This window comes from Mustela lutreola, chromosome 1 (genome assembly GCF_030435805.1).
Source record: "Mustela lutreola isolate mMusLut2 chromosome 1, mMusLut2.pri, whole genome shotgun sequence".
NCBI classification, from domain to species: domain Eukaryota; kingdom Metazoa; phylum Chordata; class Mammalia; order Carnivora; family Mustelidae; genus Mustela; species Mustela lutreola.
In genome coordinates this window covers 192,214,820-192,228,330 of record NC_081290.1, presented here as the reverse complement: position 1 = coordinate 192,228,330, position 13,511 = coordinate 192,214,820, and the positions used below count along the sequence as shown (strand labels likewise).

At 40.7% G+C, this 13,511-nt stretch overlaps 1 protein-coding gene across 2 annotated transcripts; it reads right to left on the bottom strand.

Annotated features, from left to right (window-relative positions):
• Positions 1-826: 826 nt before the first annotated feature.
• Positions 827-13,474, bottom strand: SC5D (sterol-C5-desaturase). 2 transcript variants are annotated; one of them, XM_059183471.1, is made up of 6 exons: positions 13,351-13,452; positions 6,024-6,440; positions 5,715-5,932; positions 4,823-4,955; positions 3,143-3,243; positions 827-2,397 (listed from the first exon to the last, which is right to left on the bottom strand). In XM_059183471.1, the coding sequence occupies exons 3-6, from the start codon at positions 5,922-5,924 to the stop codon at positions 1,942-1,944; spliced, it is 900 nt and encodes a 299-aa protein (XP_059039454.1). In that variant the 5' UTR covers positions 5,925-5,932; positions 6,024-6,440; positions 13,351-13,452; the 3' UTR covers positions 827-1,941. The 2 variants fall into 2 exon arrangements, with proteins under 2 accessions (XP_059039454.1, XP_059039453.1); XM_059183470.1 differs by lacking the exon at positions 6,024-6,440 and having other exon boundaries at positions 13,351-13,474.
• Positions 13,475-13,511: the final 37 nt, after the last annotated feature.

Below are 13,511 nucleotides of genomic sequence, written 5' to 3'. Positions count from 1 at the left end.
AGCAACAGAGGCAGTCCTAGGAGGGAAGTATATTGTAACACAGGCCTACCTCAAGAAGCAAGAAAATTCTCAAATAAACAACCTAAACTTACACCTGAAGCAGCAAGAAAAAGAACAACAAACAAAGCCTAAAGCAGGCAGAAGGAAGGAAATAAAGCCTAGAGCAGAATCAAATGATCTAGAAACTAAAAGAAACCATACAACTGATCAGTGAAACCTGGAGCTGGTTCTTTGAAAAAATTGATAAAATTGACAAACCTCTAGCCAGACTCCTCCAAAAGAAAAGAGAAAGGACCCAAATAAAGAAGAGCACAAATAAGAGAGGAGAAATACAACAATACTACAGAAATACAAGGAAGAGAACATTATGGGAAACACCAATAAATCAGACAACTAGGAAGAAATGGAAAACTTGAATATTAGCTGTCATTATCACAAAAACAAAGTTTACTTCTTAATTTCCTTTTTGTGGGGGGGCAAAGTGAAGCTTTGAAGGCGGGGCTGGGGGTGGGGAGTCCGTGGAAATCAGGGGCCATATCTGTCAGTTACAAAACACCACCTGGTTCTCTAGTATGTTTAAGTAGCACAACACTGTAACAGTAACTCAGAAAATAATATTTTCTTCTGGATCCCAAGCATTACATTTTAGGACTGGTCTCTTGTTAAAACAAAAAGAATGTGATATCCCCTCTTTTCTCCCCTTGACATTGAGCATTTGGGGACATTTAAAAAAGTCCTGACAATCCATATCAATTCTGTGGTTTCAAATTGACACGGAATTTGTACAAAGAATACTTTGTGCTGTTACAATATTTAACTGATACAGTTTAACAATAGTAATAATCAACTTTTATTGATTTTACATAAATAGCTTATAGAATGCCTTTCCAAACCACGTTTTCCGAATATATTTATGTTACAACTCACAACGTTTCTTTACGAAACTATTTGTTAGATCTTTTTACAGAGGAAGTGGGGAAAAAGTGAAGGGAGAAGAGGGAAAATAAGATTTCAAAACTAATCTTCAGTGATCAGCCTAAATATTTGGCAATTACTTCCTTTTATAGGAAATTACAGGATTGTAACTTTGAAACGTATCAAAAGTGCAGTGCATCCATTTAATTAAAAAAGCAGTAGTGTCAAATATATTATTTGGGCATCAAATTTCCCTTTATAAATATATTCAGGTTCACATAGTTTTTATACTTATTAAATAATGGTTTAAAATAATAACCATTAAAATCTTTAAATAATCCCAGATCTGGATTAAATCATGGTAGTAGCAGTCTTTTTTTTTAATTCTAATTTGTTTTTTCCAGCAGTAAAATGTAATATTTGACAATGTCCCCAGAGAATAAGCTTCCTACACTGGAAGATGATAATCTTACTAAACCTGCTATTAACTAGGTCATTTACGAGGCCACTAATATGTTCTATCAGACATTTTTTTCAGACTGATGTATCCACGTGAACAAAATACTACAGGTAGTCATTACTGTACCAACACTGAAGACTGAACCATTCCAGAAACAAGGAACCACGTTTATATTATTATTTCTTTGTTATGATGCTTAGTCTTGGTATTATCAAGCACAATGTATTTTTCTTAACGAATATGGGTGGATTTATTAAGGCAAAGGACATAGCCTAGTCCTCTCAATAATTTATTCTCTATCCTCATAAAAATTGTTGTTGAGGCTATACAAGTTACAGATATGCTGGCTACAGAGACACCACTTGTCCTGGAGACCAACACCTAGTATAGTAAGCATGAGGTTAAAATTTCGGTGTTCACAGCATTCCTTCTTTGATCTGCCATCACGATCATTCCTCAGCAGTACCCTCGAATACCACTGACTTGCTATGTCTCTTGGTTTTATGTATGTAGATTAATTTTCCCTATTAAAAATATTTCACAACAGTTAACAATAGGACAACAATCTACTCAGTCTTTGTAAACTCTCTACTGAATAATTTTTCATTTTTACAACCGTTTTCTGCGTGGCTGTTGCACTTTTCTTCTGTCATCTTCTTCACATAACTAAGTGGTCCCTTCCCTTCAAAGGAGGAAGGATTTTTGAAGGAGCCTCCAATTCTATCCCACAAGGTGAAATACTGTCCGTAGTTGTAGTCAAAGAACATGTGGTGGTCTGTGTGATGGGCTGAGCCATTAATAAATGGCCTTAAGATTTGGGGGACACGGAAGTCGCCATCATGAATGGATATCGTCCAGATATTCACCAAAATGTACAAACTTAAGTAAACCACCTTGTGTAACGGGAAGATAAAAGGGTATATATGATAAGGTAGACTCTGAAGGAAGCCATCCACAGGGTGAAAAGCATGGCTTGCAAATGGAGTCGGAATCTTCCAGAGATGATGAGGTTTGTGTATGCGCTACAGAAGGAAAGAACACAGTTAAGAACCACCTTTAATTTTCAACTTAGCTCTTTATGCTCATGCTGTGGAAATGACCTAACTAAAAAATTTAAAAAAACTCTTTAAATGCCCAAATCACTTTATAAAATGCACCCTTTTACCTAAACACAGTAACATTTTAACACAGCCTGTCCAGACCCATAAAGAACACATACAAAATGTACCTGGTGTCTGTCTTGACTGTGGCTACTCACGTATTCAAAAAATTAGAATTCTTAGAAATACAAAACAGAATTTGGGGCACCTGGCCGACTCAGTCAGTTAAATGTCCACCTTCAGCTCAGGTCATGATCTCGGGGCCCTGGGGCTGAGCCCCGCACTGGACTCCCTGTTCAATGGGGGAGTCTGCTTCTCCCTCTGCCCCTCCCCCTGCTTGTGCACGTACTCTCTCTCTTGCTCTTTCTCTCAAATAAAATCTTAAACTAGAAAACAGAATTTGTAACCATACACTGCTGAAATGTATATTTCTTTCTCTTCCCCTTAAAAATGACTCTACCTGGGGTGCCTGGGTGGCTCAGTGGGTTAAAGCCTCTGCCTTTGGCTCGGGTCGTGATCCCGGGGTCCTGGGATTGAGCCCCATGTCTGGCTCTCTGCTCAGCAGGGGGCCTGCTTCCCCCCTCTCTCTGCCTGCCTCTCTGTCTACTTGTGATCTCTGTCTGTCAAATAAATAAATAAAATCTTAAAAAAAAAAAAATGACTCTACCTTATACACAAGTCTATGATGAAGGCCTCTGTGAATCCAGTAGATCAGCATGTCGGTGAAGAAGAGGAAGGACAGTACGCTAACAATGAGGCGAAACCAGCCTAGAAGAGACGACAGGGTATGTCAGAATCAAGATCCAGCTTCCAGGACCAGAGTTTACTTGGTACTTGTCCATCTAAGCGCATAAAATGGGAGCCTAGACTCAAACACTATAAACTGTTTGGGCTAATGCGATACATTGTAAATTAATCTCCCTTAACTCTCTGGTATCTGCTGCTTTCCTCATTTCCCTCCCATAAAAACTTGAAGTTAAACTATGAAGGCACTTATGAGACAGACAAAGCATACACTTAAGGCATCTTTATTATTTAAATCTCCAAGCATAAGTAACACCACTTATTTTTCCTTCATATTAGTCTTTGTAAAACATCCTTACATACTATCTTCCTGCTTAGGATTTTATTTTCCACTAAGCACCTCAAGCCTAGCATTTACTCCATAACCCAACACATTCTGATCTTTCCAGCCTCCTCTGTTCCTGTACTGAGCAGGCTGGTTTACTCAGTGTCCTCCCCACATCTTGGAGGTCTTACCTCTGTACCTTGACTTGTTCTGTTTTGGGTTCCTAGAACACGATTTCTCTTTTTATTATTTTTACTCAAAATCTTATCCACTTTTCAAGGCCTAGCCAATTCATCACCCTACTATGTATTTTTGTTCCTTCCTTTAAATATCTGACCTCTACCTTGGACAGCAGGTGTGCTGGTGCCAACAAGCCTGGGTTCCAGTCCTAGATCTGCCCCTTACCTGCTGAATGACCTGGGCAAGTTACGGTACGTTAATTTACTCACCTATAAAAGGAACCTAACAAGACCCATGTCATAGAACTGATGTGGAATGGAACAGATTGATACGCGTGAAAAGCTTAGAACTGTAGCTGGTACATATTAACACTCAATAAACACTAACTACGATTCTTACTTTCTAATATTTAGATACTAGAGATGGGTCTTCATTGAATAATTTCAGAATTTCACAAAAATTTAATTTAGGCATTACAGGACTATCTATAATAGCAAAAAAAAAAAAGAGGAATAATGTAAAGATCTAAAAAAATTGGGGATCATTTAAATAAACTATGGTTATCTATAAACTGTGATACTATAACTAATATACTATATAATGTCAATATTTACTGACATGAAAATATGGGCATTTACACTACTAAGAAAAACAAAAAAAAATCAAAGTCCAAACCAGTTTGTATGGTAGGATTTCATTTTTGTGAATAATGTGTAAATAATGGAGTAGACAGGCATATATGTCAAAAGAGGTAGTTTCTAGGTAGCAAGTTAGTGGATTTTAACACTCTGACTTTTCTGATTTTTTTCTAATTATCATGTACTACTTGAGGGTTTTTTGCTTGAGTCTGAATTCAGTAAAGAGAATAGTGAATGAATGCAAAGGTCTCTCTCTGATCATACTCAGCTTCCCTGGGCACAATTCCATCTACCACCAAGACTTTAAAATTGATAGATTAGGAAATGAATGTATGTGGCAAGGCACAATACATAAAAACAGAGCATTAAAAACAACTAAACAACTTTTTTTTTTTTTTTTTCCCGAAGAAGACTGGTTCTTTAGAGAAACCACTCTCTGATGTTCATCTTATGTACTTACCACTGGGAAACTCTCCTATGTCATCATACAATTTGCTGTAACCTCTCAATTCTAGCAGGAACAGGGACACCGTGGGAATGCTAATCCATGGCAATGACTGGACAGTAAATATAATCTCTCTATAGACTTGATTCTGAAAATGAAATGGCCAGTACTTAAAAATCACAAAATCTATGTTCAACAAAAAACAGCATAATATTGTCTTGGATTGGATTTTTACAATCTCTTTTATCTGAGGAAGCTCGTTGCCAAATTGTTTCCGTGAAAATGGTAACATGTGGGAATGTATGGTAAGGAAAACATTCCTTTTGTAAAGAGCAAATGTAAGAAATACTTTAAATTCTGAAACTTTCTCTCCTTCCCACAAAATCTGGATGCTACATTTCCATTTATGGAATAATCCTTTCTTTCACAAATAACATCCATCCCAAACCATCTTGATTTTCTCTCTTTTTTTTCAGTCCTTGGAGTCATTGATAAATACAAGTAACTGGAGGCGGAAAAAATGACTGTAAACAAATCTACAGTCTCGCAGCTAGTCAAAAAAATAGATATGTAATAAAAACGTAATTCAGTTTGAGAGTCAGATATTAAAACAATTACACAAATGTGTGCATTTATTGATTCCTCCTTATTAGCAAAGAAATTCATTCCTATGTATCTAGGAAGACGCCAGCCAGGCTTATAATTAACAACAACAAAGTTGGATTCATTTATTTGTTTAAATTAAGAGGAGAGAGGGGATTAGCCCTACCAGAAATATCTAACGTATCTGAGGCTAGCTGCAAAAATTTTATTTAATGGTTATAACCCAGTTTAATCTGAAAAGCTCACAAATACCTATTATTTTTACTGTAACTGTACCTAAAAAGTAGGTAAGACAATCACTTACCTTCAAAAATTGTGGATGCTTCATTAATGCATGATCATAGACAAAATAATAGCTCAGTGTTGCAAAGAAGAAATAAAGGATATAAGCTCCAAGATTTGTTACAATCAGGAGACTAATAGTTTGTCGAAAGATGTTATCCTCAGGCCATGAGGCTGGATAGATGTATGGTGTAAAAAAATAATAATCTGCAGCATTGAGTACAAGATCCATCTTAGCCCCTAAAGGATAAACAGGTGCAACAATTATTTACCCATGCAAAAAACTTTTGGAAAAATTGTACATGAAGCTCATGCTTTAATAAGCACTTACAGTGTAAGACTGCAGCTACCAGAATCCCTGAAATGCCATCTTTAGAGCCAACAGGAACTTAAATGTCATCTCTAGCCCAATCTCTTCATATTATACATGGGGACAGCAAAGCTCAGAGAAACTGAGACCCAGAGGTTGTTTTTGTTTTTTTTTTCCTTCTAACATCTGCTGATTAGTGGCATCGGTGCAGATCTAATGCCATCTTTGTGTTCTTTTCCAACATCTCCTACGGCAACGTGGCAAGTGGTAAAGACGTGGAACGCAGGAAAGTAGGTACTCAGATGTTTCCTCCTCCGGCTACCAGTTTCAGTGATACGTCTCTTCTAAAAGGACTCCAATTTCAGAGGATTTTCCTTCAGTGCTGAGACTTAGAGACAAATTTGCTAGATGGATCTATGCTGCCACCTCAGGGACTATCTGTTCTTGTGACAGAAGGAAAGGCCACTCCCATTGACAGAACAAAAGGAGACAGATTTTCGATTAAGAACTAGAATACACTTATTCCTCCTCCCCCAATCAATACTCTAGATCGGGGGCTGGCAACTGCAAACTTGTAACTCAAAGTTTGAGAAGGAGAAGGCACAAAAGAGTTGTCTGGAAATAATTTAAAATTTCCAATTGTCTATTGTCCAGCCTGCCTGGAGCTTGAATCACCTGTATGTGTTAGTGAATTAGCCTGAAGGTTTCTGCCCAGGTATTTTGTGAGGCTCATTCAAACACAGTGGGTGTGACTATATATGGAAATATCATTTCTTTGCTATTGACTTAATGAACATCCTACAGTTTGATGATACTCTCTGCTGGTAAGAGAATATCATCAAACTGAGTATCATCAAACATCTGCCTTCAGCAGAGCAGTACTTCAGGACATATCCTAGCTTGTTTCACAATCAATGAAGCAATCGGTGGCGTTTATTTATGTTCTTGTGGTCAAATCCACTTCAAAGATGGTTAGGATGTTCATTTTCTCTCCTGGGCTGTTTTTCATTAGTTCTTACGCTTCCCCACTGGGGTAAAACTCCAGCAATCTGTTTTTCCTGTCTCTAAGTCACATGCGTCGGTAATACCCACGCTGTCCTCTTCAGTAGGAGGCCTCACAGACACTAGGTGGGAGCTCCTACAAGAATTTCATGTCTGTGTTATTCCTAATGACGGATGCTTCCATTCATTGAGTTATTCACATGGGTTATCTTTTTTTTTTTTTTTTTTTTAAGATTTTATTTATTTGGGACGCCTGGGTGGCTCAGTTGGTTAAGCAGCTGCCTTCGGCTCAGGTCATGATCCCAGCGTCCTGGGATCGAGTCCCACATCGGGCTCCTTGCTCCGCAGGGAGCCTGCTTCTCCCTCTGCCTCTGCCTTCCACTCTGTCTGCCTGTGCTCGCTCTCACTCTCTCTCTCTCTCTGACAAATAAATAAATAAAATCTTAAAAAAAAAAAAAAGATTTTATTTATTTATTTGACAGAGAAAGAGATCACAAATAGGCAGAGAGACAGACAGAGAGAGAAATGAGGAGAAGCAGGCTCCCTGCTGAGCAGAGAGCCCAATGCGGGACTCGATCCCAGGCCCCTGGGATCATGACCTGAGCCAAAGGCAGAGGCTTAACCCACTGAGCCACCCAGGCGCCCCCACATGGGTTATCTTTATTTAAAAACAATATTTCCATCTGCAATGAAACCCAAAGTAATAAAACAGTCCCAGCAAAGAGCAGAGGTAGGGGTATGTGACAGGGGCACCAACACACAGGGGGCACCTCAGTCCGCTGGAGGAAGCCTGTGCCGTCAAATGAGTTTGAGTGCCAGTCTTCAAAAAACAAAATAAAGCCATGTTTTTTCAGACCTTGAAACTGTGGCCAAGGGACTGTGGACCCATGTTCGTTTGTGTGACCTCACTGCTGTTTATTTAACCCATGTATAAGTATTTGGATAGATTCTTACCTTAAGCTATTTAAAATAACGCAACAATGATTAACCTAATATTGTGTAAACTTCTACAAGTGGAAGAGCTAAGACAGGGATGAACAGGCTTGGTAACTTTGGTAGATATGGCTAAGTTGCTCTGCACAGGAGCTGTGCCACTGTGTGAGCCCACAGCTGTGTAGGATCGTACCCGGTTCCCTACACCCTTACAGACTAAGAATATCATCAAATTGTAGGAAATTCGTTAATCTGATAGCCAAGAAATGATTATCTTGGTGTAGGTTTCTTTTTCTTATTATGAGTGAGGTTGAACAGCATTCTATATATTTAGAATAATTTATATTTTTTCTGTGCAATTCTGTTTTTATCCTTTGCCCATGTTCCCACTGGGTTTTTAGATTCTTAAAATCAAATTCTAGAAGTTCTTTACTGAGGGTGTTTATCCTTGTTTATGGTATGAGTTGCAAGCATTTTTTTTTTCTCACTTTGTCATGGAAAGTTTTCTTTTAAAATATTTTTTTAAAAAAGATTTTAGTTATTGATTTGACAGAGAGAGACATAGGGAGAGAGGGAACACAAGCAGGGAGAGCCGGAGAGGGAGAAGCAGGCTCCCAGCTGAGCAGGGAGCCTGATATGGGGCTCGATCCCAGGACTCTGGGATCATGACCTGAGCCGAAGGCAGACGCTTCATGACTGAGTCACCCAGGTACCCCTTAAAAGAGTTTTTTATTTATTCATTTGAGAGAGGGAAAGAGAGAACACAAGCAGATGGTAGGGTCAGAGGGAGAAGCAGACTCCCAGCTGAGGAGGAACTCTGACCCAGGGCTTGATCCCAAGATCCTAGGATTGTGGACTGAGCTGAAGGCAGACACTTAACTGACTGAGCCACCCAGACATCCCTGTCATGGCAAGTTTTAATTAATTAATGTTAAACACCAGATATTGACATATATCCTTCATTACACATTGTTAATTCATTCAAATAATAAGTATGAAGCACTACACTAGGTAATGAGCATACAAATATTGAAAAGATACAGTCTAAATCCATATGAAAGGTAAGGCAACTATGGAAACAAACAATTACATCAATAATAATGCTATAATAAAGCTATAGACACAAATTCTACATAATTAAAAAACACAACTACCCCAGCTTATAGTAGAAGGCTTCATAGTGACATTTTATTCAGGCTTTAAAGGACATTATCAGAAAGAAAAGATTAGGGATGGCTATTTCAAATAGAAATAACAACTTGCACGGTGCCTGGGTGGCTCAGTTAGTTCAGTGTCTAACTCTTGGTTTCGGTCCCATTCATGATCTTTTGGGTTATGGGATGGAGCCTCAAGTCAGGCTCCGTGCTCAGCAGGGAGTCCGCTGGAAGATTCTCTCCCTCCGACTGCCCCACCCCCAATAAATACATAAATAAATCTTAAAAAACAAAAAAACAACTGGCGAAGGCATAGAAAAAAGGCATGGTATATTCATGACTCACTGGGTGTCACTGATGGGTGGGAAACAGTAAGACGGGGGTGAAAGAGAGGGGGGAAACTGTTCCAGTATAAACCTGGTAAAAGGAAATTCGTGTCAGGCTGTGCAAAGTTCTGTTGCCTTGCTAGGGAATATGACTTTCCCTCATACACAATGGGGAGATACTAAAGGTTTCTGAGCAGGAAAGAGGTTCTAATCAGACCCATATTTCATAGAAACCACTCCATTAGGAATATGTGTACCGATGAGAGAGAGAGAGAGAGAGAGAGAGAGAGAGAGACAAATTTGGCTGGTCCTCTGGTAGACTAACTAGCTTAGCAGCTCTGAGAAACACACATGCACGTACACTGGAGATTTAGCAAGTAAAAAACCCACAGGGCTTGATGACCAACTGAATGCTGGAATGTGTACGAGGGAGAAATCTAGGATGACTGTGAGATTTTAGCTGGCCTGAGTGGACAGTGATGTCATCATCAAAAGAGGGAATGCTGGGAGAGCTGGCAGATTTGGTGCCACAGGGACGGGGTGCAGAAGTAATGAGGGGTTCAGTTTGGGTCTTCAATAAGCTTTAAGTCTATGCTTACTCTTAGACATAAGCAGTGGACTACTCAGAAATATGAACCTGAGGTTCAAAAGTGAGCTTGTAGTAGTTGAAATTGACGCCATTAGGGGTAGAGACAGCCAACAGCTATCACATGACAAAGAAACTACACAAAGTAATAGCAGGCAACAAACCTTTTGAAACAACCTAACAATTGGGAAAGATTTTGTGACACCACTAAAGGTTGGTTAAGAGTTTACAGACTAATCTGGATGTTACCTACAGTGTTGCTTACCCCTAAATCAGTACAGTACAGCCCAAACCAACTCAAACATTAACTAAGACGACTCTTTATTCAATATTTAATATCAGATGCAAATAATTATTTTCAAAAGGTCTCAGTCCTTTAAAAAAAACTCCTTACTTTTACTTTTATCTGAAGACCACGCTAATTGTGTTAATTTGTACATTCCCTGGTCACAATTGCTGTTACAGTAAACCAGTGCTTGGAAGGGAGGAAGAAATGTGCCTCAGTCATTCTAGAGACAGTTTAGATACTGGGAAATAAAACCAGTTTTAAGTGTTTTTAGAATTTTGGTTTCAATTAATTCTATTTGTTGAATGCAGTAATTAAATATTCATACCACTATACTTTGACATCTAACACAAAATCTTCTGAAATCAGTAACAATATGACCTCAAAATTGCAAATCACATTTGAAGTTTAGTGACCTTGTGGCGCAATGGTAGCTCGTCTGACTCCAAATTTGAAGTTTATATGCAGACCCACATCTGTAAAATGGAGATAACATATTTCCATTATAGAACTGTTTTTAAGGTTTAGAGGCTAAGGCCCTAGTCTTTTGGCACCAACTGACACAGAAATTAGTCAAATAGGAGCTATTATTACTGCTGTTAGGGAGCTGAAGCGGAATCAAAATTACTTTAACCTAAGGGAGAAAAAGGTGTCATTTGGCTTTGCCTTTAAAAATAATGGATGATATCTAATATCAATATTTACTCTACACTTGGTACCATAAATATTACCTCCTTTAACATTTTCAAGAAACCCTAAGGGTTCGGCACTAGTGTTAGAGGTACTAGTATGATGGATGAAGAAGCAGGGCACAGGAAATTCAAGTAATCTGGGGCACCTGGGTGGCTCAGCCGGTTAAGCATCTGCCTTTGGCTTAGGTCATGCATCCCACAGTCCCAGGCTTGAGACCCACGTTGGGCCCCCAGCTCAGCAGGAAGTTTGCTCTTCCCTCTGCCCATCACCCTGCTCATGCTCACGCATGCGCACTCTTTCTCTCTTTCTCAAATAAATAAAATCTTTATAAAAATTCAAGTAATCTGCTTGGGATCATCAAATAAACAAATGCTGGGGCTGGAACTCAAACACTTGCAATTGGGTTACAAAATCCCGAGTTTTTTTTTTTTTAAGATTTTATTTATTTATCAGAGAGAGAGAAGGGGAGAGAGCGAGCACAGGCAGACAGAATGGCAGGCAGAGGCAGAGGGAGAAGCAGGCTCCCCGCTGAGCAAGGAGCCCGATGTGGGACTCGATCCCAGGACGCTGGGATCATGACCTGAGCCGAAGGCAGCTGCTTAACCAACTGAGCCACCCAGGCGTCCCCCGAGTTTGTTTTTTAAGATTTTATTTATTTACTTGTTTGACAGAGAGACAGACAGACACACACACACACAGACACACACACACAGAGGCAGGGGGAGCAGCAGGCAGGGAGAAACAGACTCTCCGCTGAGCAGGGAGCCTGATGTGGGGCTTGATCCAAGCACCCTGAGATCATGACCTGAGCTGAAGGCGGATGCTTAACCAGCTGAGCCACCCAAGTGCCCCTCAAAGTCCCAAGTTCTTAAACCAAGACGTGAACCAAGTTCAAATGCCTCTTCATCACGAGCTCAACTCTTCAGCTCCTTATTTTTTTAAATTCTCAGTGACTACCAACTCACAAAATTTTGCATAGGATTTTAAGGTGTTTTTACCCCCTATGTCTGGGGGTCTACAGACCCTAAGTTAAATATCTCTGACTGAAACAGATGCTTGTATTAGTTTACATTCACAGAAACAGAGAAAACTTTTTTTTTAATAAAGTACAGTTATTAATAAAACACAATTAGGCTAGAATGACTGAGTCTACTATTACTTTGGCTTTACTTTAAAAATATACATCACAATTGTTAACATTTGTTGAGAAACAGGTATTATGTAAAAGCATTTTTTATGAATCACCTTGCTTAATTCTCACAACCCTACCAGGCAGGTACTTCCGTAACTCCTACTTTATAAAAAAGGGAAACGGAGGGCAGGAGTATTTAAGTAATTTGTCAAGTACCAAGTAACAAATGGGGGGGTATATTCCAGAGTCTGCTCTCTCAGCTTCTACATTATCTTATCTCTCAACCTGTATACAAACACATAGGGAATTCTGAGTATCTCATGCTAATTACATTACATAATAATAGGAAAAGCATTCTCTGAGTGATCAAGAATCATGTATTCATCATTTTTTAGATGCTTATCATTAGAAACCTGAACACACGCACGCACAACGACAGGTAACCTGCTGGAAGGTTTTGGTTAAAAATACCTGGCCACCACAAGCTTTCCAGACTGGAAACTTTTTTTCCTAGTGACCTTTGGAACTTCACCTATCTCTACCACTTCCAACTCCACTCTGCTCTAACACGGATGCCGGTAGACACAATGTTTTCCTTTTACGATGCTAACGTAACAGATCATTTCCCTTCCCTCTTAGTCTTGTCAAACCGTGGATTGTTGTCTCCCTCCATCCAGGAACTGGAGTTTGCTCTGTAATGGTCAGGAGGTCACAGCCTAATTTCTTTCCCCCTTTAAAAACGAAAGATCCCTCCAACCCCGAGGGATATCTGTCTCGAAGTCAAGCATTAGTGTTCGCGGCACAGACTCCCTCGGATGAGCGCTCCGCAACATCAGGCATTTCGCTTCCTGCGCGCCGATCTCTGTGCCTGTTCCTTTCACGTGCGGGCCTCCTCGGCGCCCCGGAACCTCCTCCGGCTGGACAGAGCCCCCACACCTCCGGTCTCCCGGCCAGCGGTGTCCCCTGCACCCCGCACTCGACGCATCACGGCCCGCGTCGGCTTCCGGGATGCCCGGCTGCCTGTCAGTCCCTGGTGCGGGTCACCGCGGAGAGCCTGACCCTCAGGCCGGGTCCCACCCACGCCCGCGCCTAGCGGGAAAGGAAAGGGCCGGCCGCACAGCTTCCCCACCGGGGACGCATCGCGCTGATGGCTTCCCATCCAACTTCCTCCCTCTTCCCCGTCCGTCCAGCTCCGGTGTATCTCGCCTCCTCCTCCCGCCCTCCCGTTATCCCTACCTCCAGAGAGTCCGTGGCCGGCTCGGCCTCCGCAAAGTCCTAGGCAGCCGGGACCACTGGGCTGCCGGCGGCGGTCAGCCAGCGGGTGAGGCCTGGAGGGGCGTAGCCAGCCACACGCTCCTAGCGGCAGGCGCCGCCAGCCAATCAGGAGCCGGCGGCAT

Bases quoted from the DNA above. Each gene is read 5' to 3' on its own strand.
- SC5D (XM_059183470.1), bottom strand. From the start codon at position 5,924: ATGGATCTTGTACTCAATGCTGCAGATTATTATTTTTTTACACCATAC. The intron at 4,956-5,714 runs GTAAGTGATTGT...TTTCATTTTCAG, and splicing joins AGCATCCACAATTTTTGAAG to AATCAAGTCTATAGAGAGAT. The intron at 2,398-3,142 runs GTAGAGTCATTT...TTCCTTCTGTAG, and splicing joins ATCATAGACTTGTGTATAAG to CGCATACACAAACCTCATCA.